The 25,161-nt window shown below is 35.7% G+C and overlaps 1 protein-coding gene across 1 annotated transcript; it reads right to left on the bottom strand.

The window, feature by feature from the left end:
* Nucleotides 1-1,106: 1,106 nt before the first annotated feature.
* Nucleotides 1,107-15,392, bottom strand: ie2 (integument esterase 2). Its single transcript, XM_028186425.2, has 11 exons — nucleotides 15,233-15,392; nucleotides 14,245-14,381; nucleotides 12,755-12,900; nucleotides 11,343-11,482; nucleotides 11,027-11,212; nucleotides 7,204-7,394; nucleotides 6,038-6,206; nucleotides 4,626-4,842; nucleotides 3,776-3,885; nucleotides 2,603-2,738; nucleotides 1,107-1,390 (listed from the first exon to the last, which is right to left on the bottom strand). The coding sequence occupies exons 1-11, from the start codon at nucleotides 15,345-15,347 to the stop codon at nucleotides 1,222-1,224; spliced, it is 1,716 nt and encodes a 571-aa protein (XP_028042226.2). The 5' UTR covers nucleotides 15,348-15,392; the 3' UTR covers nucleotides 1,107-1,221.
* Nucleotides 15,393-25,161: the final 9,769 nt, after the last annotated feature.

Here is a 25,161-nt window from a genome sequence, read left to right as displayed (position 1 = left end):
TCATTCCTCAAGAATGGACTCGTTGTTGTGAAATCAGTCCACGATATCCGGAGTTTTTCTCCAGAATCACATTTTAAGTGGGTTTATTCTGCGTTTTCTACTATCTCCCAGTGTCTAGGTGTCTTTGGAACAAAAAATAACTTATATTTCCAAATTCAAAGAGAATAAATTGTCCGTAAATATCTACTAAAAAAAAAAGAAAATAGACCAACAAACAATACCTACTGAAAATTCCAATTAACTGTTTTGTATTAAAAAAAATTAAACGCTTATAATTTTTCTTAAGCAAAAAGAAACAGTGGTAGACAGAGGAGGAGACAATACTTCATTGTTTTAAATATATAATATTATCATCATCATCATCATCATCAACAGCCCACAGTCGTCCACTGCTGGACATAGGCCTCTCCCAATCTACACCACTGAGCCCGGTCTGCTGCTCTCCTCATCCACTTCTTGCCGGCCACCGTGCGGAGGTCATCGCACCATCTAGCCAGGGGGCGTCCCACGTTACGTCTTCCGCTGCGCGGTCTCCACTCGAGAACCCGTCTGCTCCAGCGATCGTCAGTCCTACGGCATATACGGCCAGCCCACTGCCACTTCAGCTTGCTGACTCTTTGAGCTATGTCGATGACTTTAGTTCTCTGTCGAATAATCTCATTCCGGATTTTATCCTTCAGAGAAACTCCGAGCATGGCTCTTTCCATGGCTCGCTGAGCGACTTTGAGCTATAATAATATTATGTGGCTGTTTAAATAAAACAAATAAACATATGTATGTATGTGCAAAATATAGTAAATATTATTTATTTCTCTATTTAATAATTATAAAAATTATCTATGACTTACCTTTTAGAGAATTTAGAGAAGACCAAAATATTCTACTCTATCTTATTCTACTTCCGAGTAGCAAATAACTAGTCGGAAGTAAAGTTTCTACATTTGTAAGGTTTATTTTCGACTAGTTTCTAATAAATTAAAACGATACTTCAACTACGAAGGAAATCATCATCATCATCATCATTTCAGCCTATCGCCGTCCACTGCAGAATATAGGCCTCTCCAATAGATTAAATAAAATGAACGAAGGAAATAAAATGCATTAAATTAGTAAAAAAAATTGTAATACTTTATTATTATTATACTTTATATTTTAAGTTCTCCATTTTAGTAGTTTCCAATTCATTCCTGAAAATTTATTGAAATCCGTCACTATTTGAAATCAATTAGTTATCGGGTACAGCTCTTCCCAGATCTTGAACCTATCTTCGAAGAGGTTTTCATGGACCGAGAAAGTCTTGTCGATGCGAAGGTATTTCCTGTCGTCGGGCTTCATAGCCGGCCAAGACAGACCTGATAACTCAGGACTGTTATCCCGGGGATTCGGATCTCTGAAAAAGAGATATACATATTAAAAAAAAACATCAATTTTAATATATTATTTTGAAATATGTAAAATTTAATCTTATCTTATACCTTTACGAGCAATTCTTGTGTATATATAATCTGAATCTCGGAAACGGCTCCAACGATTTTCATAAAATTTAGTATACAGGGGATTTCGGGGGCGATAAATCGATCTAGCTACGATTTATTTTCAGAAAATGTTGTTTTATTCGTGTTTTCAATAATAAACTCTTCCCGACATCTATTGGCGAATAATAAAACAATTTTTCTTAATTCAGGGCAACTAATCAAGATGGCGTTATCAAAAAAAAAAAGGTCATAATCTAGTCTATACTAATATATAAATATACAGTGGTTTTTACGGATGTTCCGTTATAACTACTGAACCATGCATCCGATTGACTTGAAACTTGGTATCCATGCAGAAAATGCGTGTAATTAATGGATAGGCGGATATTCATATGAATGTTGGACTCCCTAATAATAATGACAAATAATAATGTTAATTTTAAATTCCTAGCGAAGCGGACGGGTGGGTACAGCTAGTCGTTTATAAAATTTGTTGAGATTAGATTAATATAATTTCCGAATGTAATCATTATAAAATAGGTATTGTTCACCTAACTATTGAAAATCGATAGATAGTTAATTAATGACAACATTTTCACATTTTCTGATTAATTTCGTTGTCTACCTTTTCTTTTAAGATAAGGTGGAAAACAAACTTTTTGTCAATTTTTTATAACAACAAAACTCGCAAATAATTACTGTAGAACGATATGAAAGTTGATTGCCAAACAGATGAGAAAATATTCCTCTTATTAGAGTAGATCATAATCTAAAACATTTCTAAGAAAATATGATCTATGTTCATAAATGTCAAGGTAAAGCAGTTTATGGTTTGAAGTATATATCAGTTTCTCCAATGCTATCGAGATTTTCTAAAATATCCCTACTCAAAGATTTGTTCTTGAAAGACTGTGGATAAACAAACTTACTAGCTTGACTTATGAAATTTTTAATATCCAATAAATCATCATCATCATCATTTCAGCCTATCGCCGTCCACTGCTGAACATAGGCCTCTCCAATAGATTTCCAGTGCGACCGGTCCAATAAATTAATAAATCCAATAAATGGAACGAATAAATAGTTTTTTTTTTTTGTGGAAAGTGGATTATGCACCACATAATTACCCGTTTTTAAGGAAGTTGTACCAGATGCTAGTCATTTTGTCAACCATCTTCGAGTCGAGGCTGTCAGAGGCTTCTATGAACGGGAAGGTAGCGTTGACACTGAACAAATAGATCAGCTCGTCGTGGTGGGCTGCACCTGCAATGAGGATATAAGGTACAATAATCTATATATATAAAAATGAATTACAGTTGGTTATAAAACAGTTACGGTTACAGTTGGATATAAAACAAACAATTTTGTTTTTCCTATGTGTTCCCCGTCGGACGGAATCTTTTTGTTTGTTTTAAGTTTATTTTATACAAAAGTTTAGGTTTTTTATTCATCAATTGAGGCACTACGAAATCTGCCGGGTCACCTAGTTAAAAATAAACATGTAATTTAAAAATATCAGAACAAGAGTCAAGATAGAGGAGCGTTTATTGCTGAGGTGGTTTTGTAAATGTAATCTATACGATAATCACTGTCTACTACGTCTATAGTGAATCTAGAGAGAATGATCTAAGTTAGGGCTGTCCAAACTAAATACCTTTGCGGGTTACTTAAATTTACTACAAAAGCTGGAGGGCAGCAGCAAAAATATTTTCAAAAAAATAATGGTAGAAGATAACTTCACTTTTAAATAATGTCATGGGAATGGAATGTTACACGAATAAAGACAAATTATACTAAATATTGATTATATGTTTTGACAAAGAATTCTATTATTCAAACTATTTTCTGATTAAAATATGCGTCGCGGGCCGCATTAAAACGGGCCGCTGTTTGGACAGCCCTGATCTAGGTGTTTCAAAGAAAATATCTTGATCAGTTCGGGTATTGCTGCAACAGACACTAAAAATTAAAAAACATTTCTTGAAATTGTGATTACAGTAATTCTAGTCTTTGCTATATTTATTCTATTAGGTCTTACATACTATTACACCCTATATCATAGACTACTATCAGTTATGCTTCCAAAAGTGACTTGCATCTTGTTGATCCTGGAATTATTATTAGCATCCTATCGTTCAAAGCGTTCTAGACACTTTTCTGTGTGAAGGAGAAATAAGTCAGGTTTCATTATATGATAAATTCCAATGTATTATTGTTCTTATTTCTAGTCAGTTTAAAGTCGTCTTTTCTGTAATAAGGAAACTAGGGAAAATATACGAATTTACAAAGCAAAAAAATACCTGTAGGTTTCTTGGTGACGGGATCTTCGTAGTGGCTGTGGTTTCCGATGTAAGCAAACTCGTAGTAATAGACCGGTTTGGATGAATATTGACTCATGAGGTTCACCAATCTGGATAAATAGTTAAACTTAGTCAAAAACTTTTCCCTAATATATGTGGGATTGTAACTAATAATTAATATTTATGCAGAGGAGCTCTAGTTTCACGAGCATAGTTATAAGAGCTCATACAAATCACAAATTGAATGTCATTAGAAGTAGGGGCCAAAATAAACAGAGCCGTTGTACCTATGTTAGTATGGTCTAGTAATAATAAAGTTAGCGGAACATCGGAGGTAGGCAAGGAATTAAGGATAGGTCACAAAAGTGCAAATTAAATTAATTGAGGAAATTTTAAAGGGAATAACTTAATGGAATGAACATACAATAGAATTTGAGCCTTTTTTATTTTAATATAATTGGCGTGTGAACGAGTTCACGATCCCTTTAAGAGAATTGGTTATTGGAGTCCATAGAAATCGCAACGTGAATGCTGGCACACACTTTGTAACTTGAGGTATATGTCTGAATTGTACAATAATTACTTAAATATTGTTTTTGCGGACTTGATTTTTATATGGCGTTGTTCTTCCTTCATCATGGAACTATTTCGTAAACATGAAATAAGCACGTATTTAATTAGGAAAAAAATGGACCCTCTTGAGAGGTTTGAGCACCGGCGTGGTCGCATCACTCAATATGAGCACACCAGGAGTTTCATGCTTTACTCCATTAAGGCCTCAAAACTTGAAACACTGAGATAATTTTATCGAATTATCAAATATTTAATACCTATGACGCCGGACACTCACCTGTGCACCCCAAAGCCAATAATAGCGTCATTATATAACTTCCCTAGACCATCAGCACTGGCAGTATCATTGACCAATTTCTTCCCACCAAGGTAGGCTTGCTTCAGTTTATGGGAAGCTTGGCGTGATGTACTCGCAGGAAGGTAGAAGGAAATTGGAGCTATCCGTTCCCATTCGTTATTCATTGTGTCTGTCAGAGTCTGGTTAGCGAGGATATCTGTGCAAATAGATTTTGTTAGTGAAAATTTAAATATCATCCATAATCAGTTATAGCTATTTTATATCTGTAAAAGGGGTAGTGGTCTGCTCCGGTTCATAATTCGTCAGACGCACGACTTTGCAGGCCATCGTGTGATTTTTATGCTGTTCGATGCCTATTTGCGAAGTAGTCTTGAATATAACGCACTCGTGTGGGGTCCTCGCGAAGCAGTTCAAAAGCTAATGCTGGAAAAACTACACAAAAAATTTTGCAGGTTCCTATTCAAGAAAATGTATGGATACTATCCCTTCTTGTATCCATCACTTTATGTCACTTTATGTGACTGGTATGGTCGGGTTAGATACTCTTGAGCTGAGACGGAAGATGACTCTTATGGTGCATTATTATCAGTTATTGCATAACAAAATTGATAGCTCCACTGCACTGGAATCAGTGTTGCTAAATGTGTCTGATGGCTACATGCGCGGATGTATGTGTGGAGGGGCGCGTCGCCAGCGGCAGTTTCTTAGTACCACGCACGCGCGTACGCAGCACACCGCTAACTCTCCGACACATCGTGCTGTCTCGCTACTCAATGGCTTGCTAGCCTACGCTCCGGCAATGGATGATGGTTTGCAGCGATTTATTGTTGTTGTTAAAAATTACTTAAGCTAATTATTAATACCTTACAAATGTTTGCGTTTATACTGTTAATTTGTAAGTAGACTAAATAAATAAATAAGCCCGTTTTAGGAAAACTATCAATAATTAATTTCGAAAGATGAATCACGTTGCATTTCGTAGGGATAAATACTCTAATGTCATTCCTTGTTCATGTTCACTTGTAGATCCGATAGGCACGCAAATTCCCGAATCAGCAATCAGGCTATCGGATCTATAACAGCAGATATATCCAGCATTGCTTGGGACATGTTTATACTTTATGAAGAAAATAATCCTATACGTTTATCTACGTTGATAATTTTATTATTGTGTCCAGAATTTCATTCAAATCCATTCACTCATTTTTGCGTTGTTGGCTAACAAACTTCCAAACATACAAACTCTCACATTTATAATACAGTTTTATATTGTAGATGCGTTGAAGGGATAGCATTGTCTGATTAAATTATCCTCAACTTTGATGAGTCAATGTGATGTCGATGGGATTCTTACGCAACTTTGACCACACCCTCCGAAGAAGTATACTTACTCAAAGCCTTCCAAAAGAACTCGTCCTGTGTTTGACTAATGATGTACGGAACAGAATGTATTTCTCTTTGACGTATCGAGTCCAAAGGCTGCTTGACGAGGAACCTTTCTTGTCCGTAATCCTTCTCTACAAGTGGAACCCAGATCAGGACCGGGTCGTAGGCGAATTCCTGTTAATACAATAAGTCCAGTCAAATCTAGTCAATCCAGTCAAAACAATAAGTTTTTTTTATAGCTTAGATGAGTGGACGAGCTCACAGCCCACCTGGTGTTAAGTGGTTACGGAGCCCATAGACATCCACAACGTAAATGCGCCACCCACCTTGAGACATAAGTTCTAAGGTCTCAAGTATAGTTACAACGGCTGCCCCATCTTTCAAACCGAAACGCATGATTGCTTCACGGCAGAAATAGGCAGGGCGGTATTACCTACCCGTGTGGACTCACCAGAGGTCCTGCCAACAGTAATTACGCAAATTATAATTTTTGCGGGCTTCATTTTTATTACACGATGTTATTCCTTCACCGTGGAAGTCAATCGTGAACATTTGTTGAGTACGTATTTCATTAGAAAAACTGGTACCCGCCTGAGATTCGAACACCGGTGCATCGCTCAACACGAATGCACCGGACGTCTTATCCGTTAGGTCACGACGATTTCATAAGTGCTTTAAGAACAGTAAAATTTTTCAATACATCTGATTAAATTTATCTTCTCATTAGAAATCTATTTTAGCAAAGACTTTTTATAGACTATAAGAGTAAATATGACGTGTGGTTCTTCAAACGAGGTTTGGGCAGTAGTCAAGTCTATGCTTTTGGCATTCCTGATGTCCACGAGTGCGGAAACTATTTAGCAGCAGGCAGGCTGTATACCCTGTCTTACTGGTGGTAGGACCTCTTGTGAGTCCGCACGGGTAAGTACCACCACCCTGCCTATTTCTGCCGTGAAGCAGTAATGCGTTTCGGTTTGAAGGGTAGGGCAGCCGTTGTAACCTATACTTGAGACCTTAGAACTTATATCTCAAGGTGGGTGGCGCATTTACGTTTTAGGTGTCTATGAGCTCCAGTAACCACTTAACACCAACCAGGTGGGCTGTGAGCTCGTCCATTCATCTAAGCAATAAAAAAAACCCTTATATCTAAAATTGTAAAAATAAAACTTACGAAGAATCCACGCAGAGAATTCCCGATATCCCTCCAAGGCTTAGTCTTGAGGCAATCAATAATAGCTCGCGAGCTGTTGGTAGGGCAGTCGAGTAACTCGGCCTGCCTCACTGCTAATTGGCGTTGATCATGTGGGATCACCACTTGAGAAATCGGGGAGCCGCTCATTGATATCGCACGATGGAAGAGACCTATAAAGTATATATTCCCAATTTAAAACATCAGTACAAAGTATATATTCCCAATTTAAAACATCAGTATAAAGTATATATTCCCAATTTAAAACATAAGCTTAAAGTATATATTCGAAATTTAAAACATCAGTACAAAGTATATATTCCAAATTTAAAACATCAGTTCTTTTAACATATGGTGAGGGGTTTCTTGGGCGATACATGTTCAACAAGGTCAAAGACTTTAATGGTTTGTAGTAATTAGTAATAACCGCACACACAGGTGGATAAGCTCAGAGCCAATCTGGTGTTGAGTGGTAACTAGAGCCCATAGACATGTACAACGTAAATGCGCCACACATCTTGAGATATAAGTTCTAAGGTCTCGGTATAGTTACAACGGCTACCCCACCCTTCAAACCGAAACGCAGGTTTCTCACTCGGAGTTCTAACCACTGGTGATCTGTGTCGTAGACACTGCGATCAGCGACAATCTATTTTTATATAGTGTTATAAAAAAATGTTTTTTAATATATTTAAAAAACAAAGTATTTAAATAAATACAGTATAATAATAAATAATAACTGAGAACAAATCACGCACGGTCATCCAGCTCTAACGTAGGATTCTCTATATTATGGGTATCAGGGACTGATCATGACCTCATTTTCCTCTCTTACTCCTTAAGTCCTCCGAAATCCCAACCTAGGCTTATGAGCATACGTAGTTTCAAACGCTTAAATTTAGATCAGTTGCAAAAGGATGCGTCAGAATTAAAATGGGATGATTTCATGGCTACAGCTTCTGTAGATGATAAAGTGCGTATTTTTAATGAAACTATCCTTAACTTGTATGATATCCATGCGCCTGTTAGGAAGGTGAAGTGACAATTGGGCTTCTTATAAAATTGCGAGAAACCGATGTAACCAGGTGATACGAAATGCTAAACGCCGCTACTTTCTACATAATATATCGTCTTCTTCAGTTGCTAATATCTGGAAGTTCCTCGGAACTCTAGATATTGGCAAACAACGTCAATACAGCTTTCAGTCGGCAATTGGACTGGATGATATCAATGTGCACTTTACTACAAGTATCCCGTTGGATCACCAGTCTACGCGCCGTACTGTGGAGTTTCTGGAAGGACTACCCCCTACAAATATCGACCCCTTTAAATTTTCCACGGTATCTATGGGTGAGATCAAAAAGATAATCCTCTCTATAAGATCCAATGCTGTGGGTCACGACGGAGTGAGCCGCCAGATGATAGTGCTGATTCTCGATTGTCTTCTTCCATCGTTACAACATTTAATCAATTCATCTTTGTCCTCTGGTACTTTTCCTGTACAGTGGTGCAAAGCATTTGTGATTCCCTTACCCAAAGTCTCTAATCCGACTCTTCCTACTCATTTCCGTCCCATATCGATTCTCCCTTTTCTGTCCAAGGTGTTCGAGGCCTGGGTACATAACCAACTGTCCCAGTTTGTTCATAAGAATGGTTTAATAAACTCTCTACAGTCTGGCTTCAGACCGGGCCACAGCACCATCTCCGCTCTCCTCAAAGTGACAGGCGATGTTAGGGCTGGAATGGAGGATACTAAAGTCACATTGTTGGCTTTGGTCGACTTCTCTAATGCCTTTAATACCGTCAGTCACGAAATCCTTTTATCTATCCTGTCCTATCTTATGATTTCGCCTGAGGTGCTGAAATGGTTTACATCATATCTTCGAGGGCGCCAGCAATCGGTCCGCATTGATGAGTCTTCGTCTTCATGGCGTGATCTAGATACTGGTGTCCCTCAAGGCGGAATTCTCTCCCCTTTGCTTTTCTCTCTCTTTATCAATCTCATAACTCAGTCCCTTCAGTGTTCGTATCACCTGTACGCTGACGACCTACAGCTGTACTCGCAGGCTACTGTGCACTGTGTGTCTGAAGCGGTTCGCAGAGTGAATGGGGATCTAGAGGCTATATGCGATTGGTCTGGTAGGTTTGGTTTGACGGTCAATCCAACCAAATGTCAGGCGATTATTATTGGTAGTCCCCGTTTGTTGGGACGATTAAATTTTAGCTCACTCCCACCCGTAACTTATAATGGAGCAATTATACCTTTGAGCCCATCAGTCAAAAACCTTGGACTGTATATGGATTCTAGACTTGATTGGGCGGTACAGGTGTTGAATGTTAGTCGGAAGGTTACTGGATCTCTGCGTGCCCTTTATCGCTTCAAGAACTTTCTCCCTTTCAAGATAAAGTTGATGCTTGTTCAAGCTTTAATCCTGCCCATAATTGACTATGGCGATGTATGCTATCTTGACCTGAATGCAGACCTTTTGAACAAACTCGACCGCCTTCTCAACAACTGCATTCGTTTCATTTGTAATCTTCGCAAGTATGACCACGTGTCTACTTACCGCTCCGAAATAAATTTTTATCCTATACGCGAGCGCCGCAATCTACATGCTCTTACTGCGCTTCATTCTATACTAACATGCCCAACTCCTCCCTCCTATCTGACTCAGTACTTTAAATATTTACACTTTTCGCACGATAAGGACTTGCGTTCCTCTAATAATTTACTCCTTCACTGTCCCACGCACAACTCTAGTTTAGTCCGTTCGTCTTTCGTAGTTCAATCTGTTCAACTTTGGAATTCACTTCCTCTTAATGTTAGGATGATCACTGATCGCCTAACTTTCAAAATAAAGGTACGCCAACTTTTTCTGGAGAAACTTAAAAACTTAACAATTTGACTTGCAATGTGTGTTCTGTGCAATATACTATTTTCTTGTACTATATATTATTATATATGTACATGTGGTTCTATTTCTTTGTTATATTTCTAAGTTGTGTCTAAGTGTGTATATGAATATGTATGTGAATATGTGAGAGAGATTATATATAGATATATGTGTAAATTTTATATTATTATCATGATATAAAATTGTGTACGTTGTTTGTGTGATTATATATATATATATACCGTGTATGTGTTTATATATTGTATAATGTAGTTTGGTTGTTTCACATTAAGTTATGCACCTACCACAGGATTCTCTACACCACCCTTGGTTGACTGGTAGAGAATGCCTCAGGCATTAAGTCCGCCATTGTACTTATGTGCATTAAGTTGAATAAATAAATAAATAAACATACTTATAGATGCATGTTCAAATATCTATACTAATATATAAATCTACAGTGGTTTTTACGGATGTTCCATTATAACTACTGAACCGTGCATCCGATTGACTTGAAACTTGGTATCCATGTAGAAAATACGTATACTTAATGGATAGGCTAATATTTATAAGAGTGTTGGACTCCCTACACCAGTTGCGGGGGCGTTAATGATGAGAATCTTTGTGGGGGTGAGAAATAATAATGTTAATTTTAAACGCCCAGCGAAGCTAACGGGTACGGCTAGTTAATTGATATAGTTATGAAGCGTGCGTTAAAATAGATCTTACCTTTATTTATTTATTACACTTCATGTAAAATTTACATTGGCGGATTGAATGCCTTTGGCATTCTCTACCAGTCAACCAAAGGTAGTGCAGAGTGGATAGTTGTAGGTGCAATGAAATTTATATTAAGTTACAAAAAGCATTTACATACATACATATAATCGTTTATACAGTATTAAAAGTACCTTTAGACATAGGAGAGACAGTATGAAGCATGACGCTGAATGAACCGGCGCTGTAACCAGCTATCGTGACCAGGTTAGGGTCGCCGCCGAATGACGCGATGTTCCTCTGTACCCAGCGCAGGGCCATCACTTGGTCTTTGTATCCATTGTTCCCGGGAGCGAGCTCGTCACCCGTACTCAAGAAACCTGGAGATAAATTGTACGAAATGTAACGAGTCTGTTATAATAATAGTTTAATAAATTTAATAAGTCTAATAAGTTTAATAGTTTAATAAGTTTAATAAGTTTAATTATTATAATAATTGTAGATCATTACCAAGAGAAGATAAACGATAGTTGATTGTGACCAGCACAATGTCTTTATCCAGGAAATAGTCCGGACCGGCGATGTCGCTACGACCGGACGCAGCGTAGAATCCACCGGCATGGATAAATATCACTACTGGACGAAGTTCACTGTAAAATATGGTGAAGATGTTTGTTTTATGCTCCTACACGCTTGCTTGGGGCCATGCCGCCACCAAAACAGATCTACCTGAGCTTATACGTATTGCAAGTTTGTGTCGTTCGTGTGTTAAGCATGTACATGTTTCCCTAAATAATACGTGTGAAAAAGACACGCGTCCGTGATCACTAAAACTTTAAAGTATTGGAAGCGTTCGGAAAGATAGTACCCTTCGATATAATGACAAACACAAATTCTGTATTAAGCCGTAAAATTAGTTTTAATTATGTATATGTCTCCCAAAAACTGAAGAAAATTCTGTAACAAAATATACCGAAGAAAATCCGAAAAAAATACTGTAAGATACTTTCTTACAGTATTTTCTTCGTTCTTCATAGAGGTTTTTAAGTTATCTTTTTTAAGTTGACTACACCATCGATTGATAACGCTATTTCACAACTGACATTTTAGCAAACTAGAGGTCCCGCAGTAGTCGAAATTCGACTATAATTAATTGGAATTGTAAGTTTTTACACTATTATGATTGTATTTTATACTTCTATAATCACAAATTTCGCCAAGACTAAACTATAAAAAATATTAACAAAGACAAACCATATTTAATCTCAATTTGACCACAGACGTCAAGAACATAAGTTTGACAATAAATAGTATGCATGCGTGTGTGCGTCAAATACATGGTATGTAGTGTGTGTAATGTTTTCTTTATTGATTTAATGTATTTTTTATGCATTATTTTAAAAAAACATTAGCATTGTGCACTTTAAGTGTGGAAAATTTCATACTCCTCCGTCCGCGCAATTTTCGTAAAAAGGGATACAAAGTTTTTGCTTCACGTATTAATACATAGATATATATATGTACATATAAAAAAAGGAATCGATACATAATATAAAAACATTATCATGCACGATCATACTTAAATCACAAAACATAATTACAAATACATTACACATACCATAATTATAATAAAGATTAATAAGAACCACACTATTACTCGTATAGAAGGCATTTTATCATTATATTACGGAAGTTTTAATCCAAACCATACCTATAAGCTTATTCCTCCAAATAAAAAAAATACGCAATAAACTAAATGATAAAATTCATAAAGAACGAATGAATTTAATTCTGATATAATTCTTTTATTCCGAGGGATAAAGTTTTGTCAAATCATCAATCAGTTATGCATTCAAGGTATAGATTGTATTATCGATATTATAGGTTTGAAAATAAAACTTATGTAGTATCGTTTTGCTTACCCTGAGCTTCCGTGAGTGTAGACATTTAATCGAAGGCAGTCCTCGTCTACATTGTTGTAATAGTTCGGATTAGTTGGTTGCGGACAGGCCGGGCCTTCCTTGCTGGCGTCCACTTCTCCTGAATATTGGAGTATTGGTTTTGGGGCCTTTAGTTAGAAAACGTTTAATTAAAATTTAGAATACTTAAGAGGCAAAGTGCAATACTTGACTTAAGAGGCAGATTCCATGTTGCTTTTTATTTATGAAATTGTCGAAATATTCCGTTATTTTATTGGCTTGTGTGAAGTTTGAGTAACAATGGTAATCTATACTAATATATAAATCTACAGTGGTTTTTACGGATGTTGCGTTATAACTACTGAACCATGCATCCGATTGACTTGAAACTTGGTATACATGTAGAAAAAGAAAATACATGTACTTCATGGATAAGCTAATATTTATATGAGTGTTGGACTCCCTAATAATAATGGCAATAAATAATAATGTTAATTTTAAATGCGCAGCGAAGCGGGCGAGTACGGTTAGTTAGTTTATAAACGGCAAAATAAACTTAAAACTTATAAAAATACGAAACATTATTAAAACGATTCAATCTTATTATTTAAGTTTTTCTAATTAAGTGTTCTATTCTTAAAGCATTTACTACGCGTTTTTAGATACAGTTCCAGAAACTTGCAAAGCATATATTACGTAAATACTTAAAAAAAAAACGATTTATAAATAAATAAATAGCTGGGAACAAACCACAAACGGTCACCCGGCCCCAAATTACGATTTCCTGTGTAATGGGTACGAGAGACTGACATACATACTTATATGTGTTTAAATATATACATGCTTAGATAATGAACACCCAGACAAAAAGCAAAGAGTTACTGGTGGTAGGACCCCTTGTGAGTCCGCGCGGGTAGGTATCACTATTTCTGCCGTGAAGCAGTAATGTGTTTCGGTTTGAAGGGTGGGGCAGCCGTTGTAACTATACTGAGACCTTAGAACTTATATCTCAAGATGGGTGGCGCATTTACGTTGTAGATGTCTATGGGCTCTAGTAACCACTTAACACCAGGTGAGATGTGAGCTCGTGCATCCATGTAAGCAATAAAAAAAAAACAATTAAGTTCATCAAACGAATGTGTGCCCGATGTGGGAATCGAACCCACGACCCTCGTCGCAATAGTCAGGACCGCTAACTACTGCACCAACGAGTCAGTCAGGACAATTATGGTTCAATTTCGCCTTTATTATTATCATTCCGTGACCACGAAAGCTGCAAAGTATTTGAAACGTCTAAAATAACATAATGACAATATCAAACGCGATTACACCCTAAAAATAGTTTTAATTAATCATGTCTACGTCTTTCAAACCTGTGTTTTGAAAGTACTATAGATTACCTTAACTAAATTAAATCATCATTTTGAAATTTAGTCCAAAAAGTAAACATAACATAGAAAACACTAGTGTTCTCCATTCCATAGCCAATGTACCTGGAATCTTAGATCTCCAACGGGAGCTTCAGCGTATCTGATACCGCGGAAGCCTTGGAAATGTCTTCCGCGACGGGTCTGCATCCAGGAACCGAGAAATACTCCGGATGCTGACGTTACTTTTGGCGAAGGACGGTCTGAAAAGAAATTATCAATCAAATAGTCGGAATTTGTCAGGGCTTACGTAAGGACAGTGAAAACGGCAAGGATGCACTCAAGCGGCTGTCCACAATATCGAGCTTAAAGCTCCTCGCCAGGCTCATGCCAAAAAAAGGACAAGACGATATCTTTAGGATGAAGGAAAATTGCAGGGGGCAAACACTCATCTTTAGATCCGGCTGTGTGATGTCATGACAAGAGCCGTATCCAATGTCAAAGTCTTCTTTGATATTTTTTAGAAACGTCCGATCAATCTTTTTTTTTATTTTTTATTGCCTCGGTGGGTGGACGAGGTCACAGCCCACCTGGTGTTAAGTGGTTACAGGAGCCCAGAGACATCCACAACGTAAATGCGCCACCTATCGTGGGATTGAGTTCTAAGGTCTCAAGTATAGTTACAACGGCTGCCCCGCCCTTCAAACCTTATATTTTGATATAAATTGATATAATCGTGAATAAATAAAAACATAAAAATTTTTTATAAACACTTCATTCCTGCTTTTGTGAAGTGTGATAAGAGGTTATCAATCTGTTATCAGTTAGAATTATGGTTAAAGAAATCATGTTTTTTTTACACTTCGATTTAAACAAGCCGTGTTTTGTGTTAATAATGCGATTTTCTCAAATAAAAAAAAATGTAACAAAAAAATTCTGATTTTTTTTAAAATAGGAAAACTATACCTAAAAACATACTTCCGTTAGTTTTCTGTCACAGACCGAGCTTCTCATTGTCCAATAGACACGTTTGAAACGCGGCGACAAAAACGCTCGTTTGCCCATACTCATAGAAAGAAAAAAATATAATTTACTAAGTATAATCTTTAATTACCGTGCTGGTGTCCGACGTTCTGATCGTGATGGTGGTGGCCATGACCCTCATGGCACTGTCCATAAATAGCAAACAATAACACAGAGTTAATTAAAAGTGCGAATGTACGAGACATTTTCCTCGAAAGACTCGTTCGAAGTAAGGCAAACTTGTGCGGTTTGGCTTTATATTTGTTTTGCGTGTGTCATATCCCGACGCTCATTGGTGCATTTTAAGGTAAGCAGGAAAAAAAAAAACTTGGCTCACAAGATCTGCTCAACCTGGCTTTCATTGCGTTGAAAACTTATATAGGTCCCCGTCTATTCCTTACTGAAGACGACATGGTAATTGCATTGCAAATATTTGTTTCAACGGCGTTTATTTTTGATTCGACACGCTCTATTAACGAGTGATCGTATACGTTGTGTTTTTGTCGACTGAGTCAATTCAACTCATCAACATTAATATAATTAAATAGTAGAAACCGGTGTGTCTGTACGTTGAGAAAATTTATAGAAAAAGAAAGAGTAATTATTATTAAAGGTTACTGACTAATGGATCATTATGGTAATACATATAGACCGACCTGCTTTTTTTGTTTGTTTGTTTAAACGCGTATTTCTTCGGAACGGTCATTTGAATATTTTTTTTAATCTACATTAATACTGTATAATATTAAAAGTTACATCACAACTAATTTAATTATTAAAAACAACTTTTACAATTTATTTTCGCATTTATTATTTTCATTACACTATTCACGACATTTCGTCGCCATCTTGCAGTGTTCGTGGTCACGAACGTACGAAAACAGTAAATGCGAGATAAAACCGTAAAATTAGTTTAAATGATGTGTAGGTACAACTCTAGTCTCTAGGTAACGTCTAAGAGAAAATTCTAACTAATCTTATACCTTGTTGACCTGTTTGACCGAAAATGTTGTTTTATTTGTGTTTTCAATAATCAAATTTATCGATAATCAACTTTATGACTCTTCCCGACATCTATTGGCGAATAATAATACTATTTTTCTTAATTATTGAGAGCAACTAACTGCTTTAAAGACACAACAAGATGGCGTTATAAAAAAAAACCTGTCACCATCTAGTGTAACATTAATACAGGTAATACGACAGTAACTATTACATTTTTACGCCCCATTCACTCACTATTCGTCGGTCGTATTTTGACGAAATTCGGTATGGAAATCGTTTGAGCCTTCGGATAAAGGTTTCCTTTCATACCACTCCTGAGTATGGGTTTCCGCCCAGGCGATTTAAAGTGTAGCTCACGCGTCGAAGATACCGCTGAAAAGTTAGTAATTTATATATAAACAGGCAAAGAAAAAACAGTTTTGTAGTCGTCGTGTTCGAATCTCAGGCGGGTACCAATTTTTCTAATGAAATACGTACTCAACAAATGTTCACGATTGACTTCCACGGTGAAGGAATAACATCGTGTATAAAAACCAAACCGGCAAAATTATAATTTGCGTAATTACTGGTGGTAGGATCTCTTGTGAGTCCGCGCGGGTAGGTACCACCACCCTGCCTATTTCTGCCGTGAAGCAGTAATGCGTTTCGGTTTGAAGGGTGGGGCAGCCGTTGTAACTATACTTGAAACTTTAGAGCTTATATTTCAAGGTGTATGGCGCGTGTACGTTGTAGATGTCTATGGGCTCCAGTAACTACTTAACACCAGGTGAGCTGTGAGCTCGTCCACCCGTCAAGCAATAAAAAAAAAAGATAAAACATTCTCTTCTGTTAATGGAGCCATTTTGTTTAATTTGTTTATTAGCTGTTGACAACTTTTAGTATTAACCAATAAAATACTTTGAGAACATTTTTTTTCACAACTGCGAAACAGTTAAAGATCCATTTCTCTTTTTTCAATCGATACCTATTTATAATATATATTTTAAATATCGATAATATAATCGATATTTTTTTTTTAAATAAATTTAAAAAATAAATGACTTCCTTAAAAATAAACTAAATAATAATAATAATAACTCTTTATTTGACACTACATGTACAGAGTAAGCGTATAACACAAATAATAGACGGTGACATAAATTGGCGGCCTTATCGCTGAAAGCGATCTCTTCCAGGCAACCTTGCAGGGAGAGGAATAAGCAAACTAGCATGGACGGTGCTATATCTTAATAAACTTACATAACAATATATACTTAAATGTGGAAAATAAATACAATATAAATAAAAGAAAAATAAATATGTACAATAATTGTGAAAAATAAATAAAATAATGCAATGAAAAATAAATAAAAGATAGACTTACATACGATTAAATATAAATAAATACTAAAAAAATGCAAGTAAATACAAAATGAGTAGCAACTTATACCTACAGTTATATCGTAGGAGCCATACTATTGTGCAAGGTAGTGCGATTTTAATCTGAACTTGAAAATTTCCGGCGAGGACGATTGCTTGATGCTTAAGGGGGTGCATTCCATAAACGGACTGCTTCAACTGCAAAGGTATGGTCATAAAATGACGTCCCGTGAGCCGGAAACTTCAGCATAAAATTCTTCAGCGCTAAATCTTGAGGCATAAGTCGTTATGGTCGAATTTCGATCATTGTTCGAACCCTAGCTTATTTATATCTGCGTCACGTCAAAATAAGCGGTATCACACATCGCACCAGTCATTGTTGTTGCGATAGTCTAGATAAAAAGACATCGCCTGACGTCATCGATCGCTTGACAATCATTAAGCGACAGTCCTTTACAATCACGACACAAAGCATTACATTAAAACAGTAATGGAACGTCAATTATGCTAAAAACTAAAGGGACGTAAACGCCCAGTGGAGAAAAATCAAAAGTTTATTAATTAAACATTCATGCTAAATTAATATCTTTTATTGTCGTGATGAAATTAAATAAAAAATAAGCGAACATAGATTTGGAATGCTAAATATCTTTCGCAAAGATACTACAGGTAATTAAAATTGAAAACGGAAGTATAATAGTCAGAAATAATGAGCATTAGGTTAACTAGACCGTGTTATTAGCTAAATAAATTCAAAATTAAACTAAAAATTCTTCTCACAATACTAAAGTGTAAATTATACTTTATTTAAAAAAAAATTGAAAGTTAAACAACTAAATTAAAAAGTTACAAGAATTAATAAAAAATAACAAGGTGCCAACCTTGAAAAATCACAACAAAGATAACGTTTAAAAATCGCCTAGCATCTTGGCCGGTGATTGAGGAAAATTATATCTAAAGAATTACTTACCATATTCTACATACATTATTGTCAATAGGTATATGTTTTTACGGGTTTACTGTTTTGGTCAAACAAAACAAATTCAAAACATTTCTGAGATTTAAACTGTATGACTACTTAATGTTAAGCGAAAACCAGAATCACAACGTGGATCACTTAAAAAGATGTGTGGTGTCGTGGGACACCGGATAGGAACGAAGTTCCTTATTATAAAAAATATTAATTTTAAGTTCTATTCGAGGTATAAAGAAAATAAAACTGGAGGTTTCGCAACAACCCACGGTTATTCGGTAACGTGCGAACCTATTGTGGTACACTTCATTCATGGTTGTTAGTGTATTGCGCAAACGAACGCTCTGAGATCGTGGTCAATGAATGATAAAAAAATATGTTATTTTTTGTACGTTATTACAAAGATAAGTCGTGCACTGTATGCATTACTAATTTGTACGTTATTGCAAAGTTAAGTCGTACACTGTGTGCATTATTAATAAAAATCTTATGTTACGGACGTTTTTTCCCGGTTAGGGTAACCCTCCGCGTCGACCTATAAGGAACTTCGTTCCAAAAATATAATAAATCCCTGTTCTGTCCGATGTAATACACACAGTTGATGCGCAAGGTAACTTTATCTGGGGATAGCTACCAATTGTATACATTGCGGTTTTTTTGGATAGACGGACGATCGAATTTACGTTCATTTTAAGGTTAAGTGGTTATCGAATCATATCGGTATAACAACGTGAACGCGTCCAGCTACCATGAAACATGAGGTCGATGGGTCAAGCGTATAAAGACGACAAAAGTGATTCATACGTTCACAACCGTGCGAGCTCACAATACGCTTTATAACTAGTAAAGCAAATATATTCATAACTAGCTGACCCGGCAGACTTCGTAGTGCCTCAATCGATAAATAAAAGACCTAAATTTTTGTATAAAATAATCATAAAAAACCTGTCCAACGGGGGACACCTGAAAAGAAAAACAAAATTGTTATATTTAATTCCGAGCATTTTCATATTTATCTACCTTTTAAACATTCTCTGGACTTCCACGAATAATTCAAGACCAAAATTAGCCAAATCGGTCCAGCCGCTCTCGAGTTTTAGCGAGACTAACGAACAGCATTTCATTTTTATATATATATAGATATTTCTCCGTTTGATTTTGATATGATTTAGGTATAATGCTTAGTTTAGGCAATTGAATATTTAAATAATATTTTGTTATTCCAGTTTCAAGAATTATCATTATACATAGGTACGTACATATATCGCGAAATCTTAACAACGGTCTCTAAATGTTGATGTTATTTTTTTGCACAACTTGAATACAATTATTACACTTGAGGAAAAAACTATTGTTTACTACGTTACATTGTTAATAGGGAATCCCAATGATATGGACTGCTTTGATTCAATTCATTACTCATTTCCTATTACGAGATAACTCAAGATAGCAAAACTAGTTTTTTTTTAAATTATCCAATGATGAAAAATAGCTCACCGAATTCTGTTATAATAGAAGTAGCTAATTAGAAATAATATTAAACATAACGTCTTAACTTCCTTTTAGGTGTGCCCCCGTAACGTTTCTTAGGGTTTTTCCTTTAAGGAAAACCGGCTCTTTAACTTCATTGACACTTGTTTTATTGCTGTCAGAGATAGATCAATGTATGATCTGTTTGATGATGCTTAGTAACTGCCGCTAATATACCTCGTAAGTTTCAAAGAACACGTCTTACGCTTTATTTATAATTCCTTTGACGATGACATTCCATGGAAAGTTTAAAACAATTCGTTAGTAAAAAAAACATTCGAACAAATTAAAAAATCATTACGTGTGTAAACGAATTAGGTATAATATACATAATTATATATGTGTATATATTATTTGTAAACAAATTTTACGTGATGGTGATGCTTCATTGTCTTTGTTTTCTTAGAAACGCGAGTATGTCATTAACCTCTTCGAAATCTACAGCCTATGTAAAATTCGTCTACATATATATGTATATACATATATTATTATTACTTTTATATTTATATTATGTATAACTAGATATATATAGGGGATACATATACCTTTTTTTCATTCCTAAGCTGATGGTCTTGAGAGACCATTTCAGCGTAGTAGGTGAGCTCACGGAGCTCAAACTTGACGTCGTTCTTAACACTAACCCTAGCAAGAGCAGTGCTTCGCAGAATCTACCACCAGATCCGAAGCCCGACCCCCTGAGAAGATCCGGCGAGAAACTCAGTGGGATGTGTCTGTGGGTTAATTTACTCGTCGAGCCCTTCGTCGCAAGCGACGGGTTCGACAAGAACGATGACCGGTGCTAGGGGTACCTAAATGCACCGCTAGTGGATCGGGAGGATCCGAAATGACGTGTTTTGGGCGACGTCGACTGTGTGACGATGCATATACAGTCACGTCCCTAAGCTATTGAGTATATGTGAATAATTGTGTATGACCTTGAAGCTGGTGGTAGGGTGTCTTGTGAGCTCGCACTCGTCCCATTATTCCTTTGAAGAGTTCGACGCGAAAGGTAATAAAATGAATAATAAAATTACCGGCAGCCAGGATAAGAGGATTATTGTGTTGCGCCGCTTTGTCGAAGTGGCGTTCTGACGCTACTTTACGATACCAACGTATCGGTTCTAAATTTAAATCGTCTTGAAGGTCGAGATTACTCACCTATCACAGTGCTCCGATGGCTATCCTGCAGAAATGGGATTGGATGCTCTAGAGAGAGTTTATGTGCATGCGGGCCGCGTCAGCAAACACTACACTTGTACAGATCATGAATTTTTCGACAAGTACGATTAGTGGTATATTATATTATAGGCTTACGCTTAAAGGTGCGAGGGTAAATAGAGATAATCTATACTTCTATTATTATAAAGCTGAAGAGTTTGTTTGCTTGAAGAACGCTAATCTCAAGAACTACTGGTCCGATTTGAAAAAATCTTTCAGTGTTAGATAGCTCAACTATTTAACTTAAAAAATTTGCCCTCTCCATCATTTGATTTCAATGAGTATCTTAGGATATATCGCAGCAAAATAATGATCAAGTGCGTAATAATGGTGTAGGTACAAGGCGCCGACCGTATAAAAAATGGTGGTCGATTTGATAAACTCCTCTTTTGAATTCGATTAAAAGCGTGATTTTGGTACTTTCAATAGCTCCTTAACATTCTATTATATTATTCAAAAATATTTTAAATTTCTACGTAAATGAAGTCGCGGGTAAGATTTAGCGTTATCTTAAAGTAACTATTCCGCGCGGACGAAGTCGCGGGCAAAAGCTAGTTAGAAAATAGAGAATTAGCTGAAATTTGACTGACTTAGGTCACAATACCTAAGCCATACTTCACAGTAAAAATATGTATGTATGTATGTGTGTACGTATGTATGTATGTGTGTACGTATGTATGTATGTATATGTGTATGTATTTGTAACTTAATATAAATTTCATTGCACCTACCACTACTTACTCTGCACTACCTTTGGTTGACTGGTAGATAATGCCTTAGGCGTTAAGTCAGCTAATGTAAATTTTACATGAAGTGTAATAAATAAGTAAATAAATAAAAATTGTATTCGAAGCGTCCGGCGTCTTAAAAGGAAAAGTAGTTTTAATTGTGACTGATTTTACGAAATTGAAATTAAAACCAAAAATTATTTCAACCAATAATTGAAATCTTAGCAAAAAGAGAAGCGACTTCAACAAAAAAAAACATGAATCAATTATTTAGGGTGAACCCTATACTATTGAATGCTATCAAAAACCAATTTGGATATGTCTAAACAATAAGCATGCATGCGATTGCCAAAATCGCGGCCATTTTATTTAATACGCTTTTATTAGCTTCAGACGTATGTATGTAACGGAATCTTTGAACATGATTTTGACCCCCTTCAAAACGTCGTATTAACTCGAAATTTGGTATACTTATTAAGGACCGATGACAATAGAATAATAATAAAAAAATTAACATAAAAAAATAAAAAATTGAAATTCAACTAAAAAATGAAAAATTAATAATAGTATAATAAAAACTAACAAATTACGCTTTTATAGAAAATTCAACTAAAAAATAGAAAAAAAAAATTAATAAATTTGAATTAAAAATAGTGTAAGAAAAAATGATTTTATTGTAAAAAAAAGCGTGGGGTGCATGGTATCAGTACTTATAAATATTTTATGAACAGATAAATGATTAGAAGGGTTATTTTGATAATATTCAGTACAATAGGTCCTACCATCAGTATTATTTACTTAAAGTAAGTTTATCTTACTTCTCTGATTAGTGGAACGCCTTATTAGTAGTTATTATTATCATAAGCTACTTTTGTACTATGGATATCGTAGCTGTCCTTGTCGACACGCTGATAATAATAAATACTTAACAAATCAATGCAATATTAAAATTTGCATTATAATCCCAGCGTGCATAGGAAGTATGCTCACTGGTTTCATTGTAGTCGTGGGTAAATTTCGACAATGGATAATAAACGCAGTTGTTTGTATGCAAACGTTGTTAAAAACGCGCTCAATTTATGGGCTTTAAATTTAAAATTGATTATCGTTGAAATTATCAACTGATTTAACTGGTGAAATTATTTACATGTGGTAGGACCTCTTGTGAGACCGCACGGGTAGGTACCACCACCCGGCCTATTTCTGCCGTGAAGCAGTAATGCGTTTTGAAGGGTGGGGCAGCCGTTGTAACTATACTGAGACCTTAGAACTTGTATCTCAAGATGGGTGGCGCATTTATGTTATAGATGTTTATGGGCTCCAATAACACCAGGTGGGCTGCGAGCTCGTCCGCCTATCTAAGCAATAAAAAAAATGTTCTTTCTTATTCACGGGTACAAAATTAATACGTCTTTTGCGGGATAAGAACAGAGTATTTCCTCTAAGTCTACACCAAATTTTAATGTATTAAAAAATTGAATTTAGATTTCGACTACATGTGATGACTTTGAAATCGTGACAACCGCAAGTCAGTCACAAAAAATATATATATTCCAAATTTTTTAGAAACACGACATCTATCAAGTAGGGACAGTAGTAAAAACGAAGTTTCCCATGTTTGGGTTTAATTGGCCCATAGATGCCGCTGCCAGTTAGTTTACATATTCACACAATTTTTTTAATACGGCTATTATTTTATGGTGATAGCTATAAACTCTGCTACGTATCCCAGATAAGCTGAGTATATTTTGAATTTAAATATGCCTTCTGCTTACTTTCATAATCTACGGTGAACACAATTCTACTTTTGAGAATAGTGATATCTATACGAAAATTCACGTACAATTTCCGGATATTGCAAAATGTAGTAAACGAATCCTATCATTTGGTAAACAGTTTCCATGAGTACCAGCAGATGGTGTTGTTAATAAAATAATATTTTTGACGATTACCAAACATTTATTACTACTGTCAATTTGAACCAAAAAAGTTCACCTGCTAAGAAGAATTGAGTATTTTTTTTAGTTCTTACTATGCATTTATTCCGCTGGATGTCGATAAAGGTTAGGAGGGCCAAAAGATACAACTTTATTTAGAAAATGAAAACAAAAACTCTTTGAAAACAACAAGAAATGCGTTAGCAATATAGGTAGTTTAGTGAAATTCTTCATTAAGTCTGTTATGTTTGCAATTAACTGTTTCACTACAGGGTTCCTCACTATTAAATCTAGCTGATTGAAGATTTACATATAAGAAGCTCGATATACTTATATTGTCTGCTATCTATTGCTATACATATTATTATTATGTACCTACTATATTGCTACTTGGATTTCACCGGGCTTTGGTTGTTTTTTCGCTGCGTATTTTTGGAATAAACTTCTTTATTGCAAGTTTTTTTTGCAGGCTAACTTTATACTGACTCTTTTTTTTTTTATGAAATAATTAATTAACACAAAAATAATGTATGACATCTCTGTTTTTTTTTTTACAACACAGTATGCATATATTGCTTTTATTAATGTTTTATTAAACTGATGTCTTGAGTGGCACTTTGAGGAAAGCAGTGGTTTCATGACATACGTTCCAAGTTTTCTCAATTATATGTATATTACAAGGTTGCCCTACCCTCTAAACCTAAATGGACTACTGCTTCACGGCAGAAGTAGAATGGCTGGTGGTACCTCCCATAAAGGCTCAAAATATGCCCTACCATCAGTAATTGCGCAAGTTATAAATGTTGGGGCGTTGATTTTTATTACAATATGATGTTGTTCCTTTACTACGGAAGTGAACATGTGTCAAAAAGGTATTTAATTAGAAAAACTGGTACCTGCCTGCGCGGTTCGAACACCGGCACAGTCCCATTGCTCTGGGTTACACTGGGCATCTTATCTTTTAGGCCACGACAACGTAATAGCGATATACTCTTTCCAGTCAACAATTAGACGACAGCAGAAATAGAATTATGGACTTAACTCAAACTAATAAAATACAGTCTCTTTATAGATTAAAAGATTCGAAAATAAATTTCGTTACGTATTTTTTTTTTTTTCTTAAATATTTTGGACCGCTGCTAAAGTATTTCAGTATGAACCCAAATTAAAGAGTATCCCATCATAAACTGTTTGTAAATTAAGGTATTCACATTCTAATTGAGCTTTAACGCTATAGCTAGTAACAAAATTAATTCTTGTAAGTATAAAA

Source organism: Bombyx mandarina, chromosome A1 (genome assembly GCF_030267445.1).
Source record: "Bombyx mandarina strain Sakado chromosome A1, ASM3026744v2".
NCBI classification, from domain to species: Eukaryota; Metazoa; Arthropoda; class Insecta; order Lepidoptera; family Bombycidae; genus Bombyx; species Bombyx mandarina.
Note: the sequence above shows the minus strand (reverse complement) of the source record. Positions and strands in the feature narration are given on the sequence as shown.

What these genes read in the sequence shown, in the direction of transcription:
- ie2 (XM_028186425.2), bottom strand. Translation starts at nt 15,347, where the DNA reads ATGTCTCGTACATTCGCACTTTTAATTAACTCTGTGTTATTGTTTGCT. An exon ending in TTGGAGATCTAAGATTCCAG is followed by an intron (nt 12,901 to 14,244) that starts GTACATTGGCTA and finishes TTCTAACTAAAG; the next exon opens with GCCCCAAAACCAATACTCCA. An exon ending in ATTGGCTTTGGGGTGCACAG is followed by an intron (nt 3,886 to 4,625) that starts GTGAGTGTCCGG and finishes CTATTTATCCAG; the next exon opens with ATTGGTGAACCTCATGAGTC.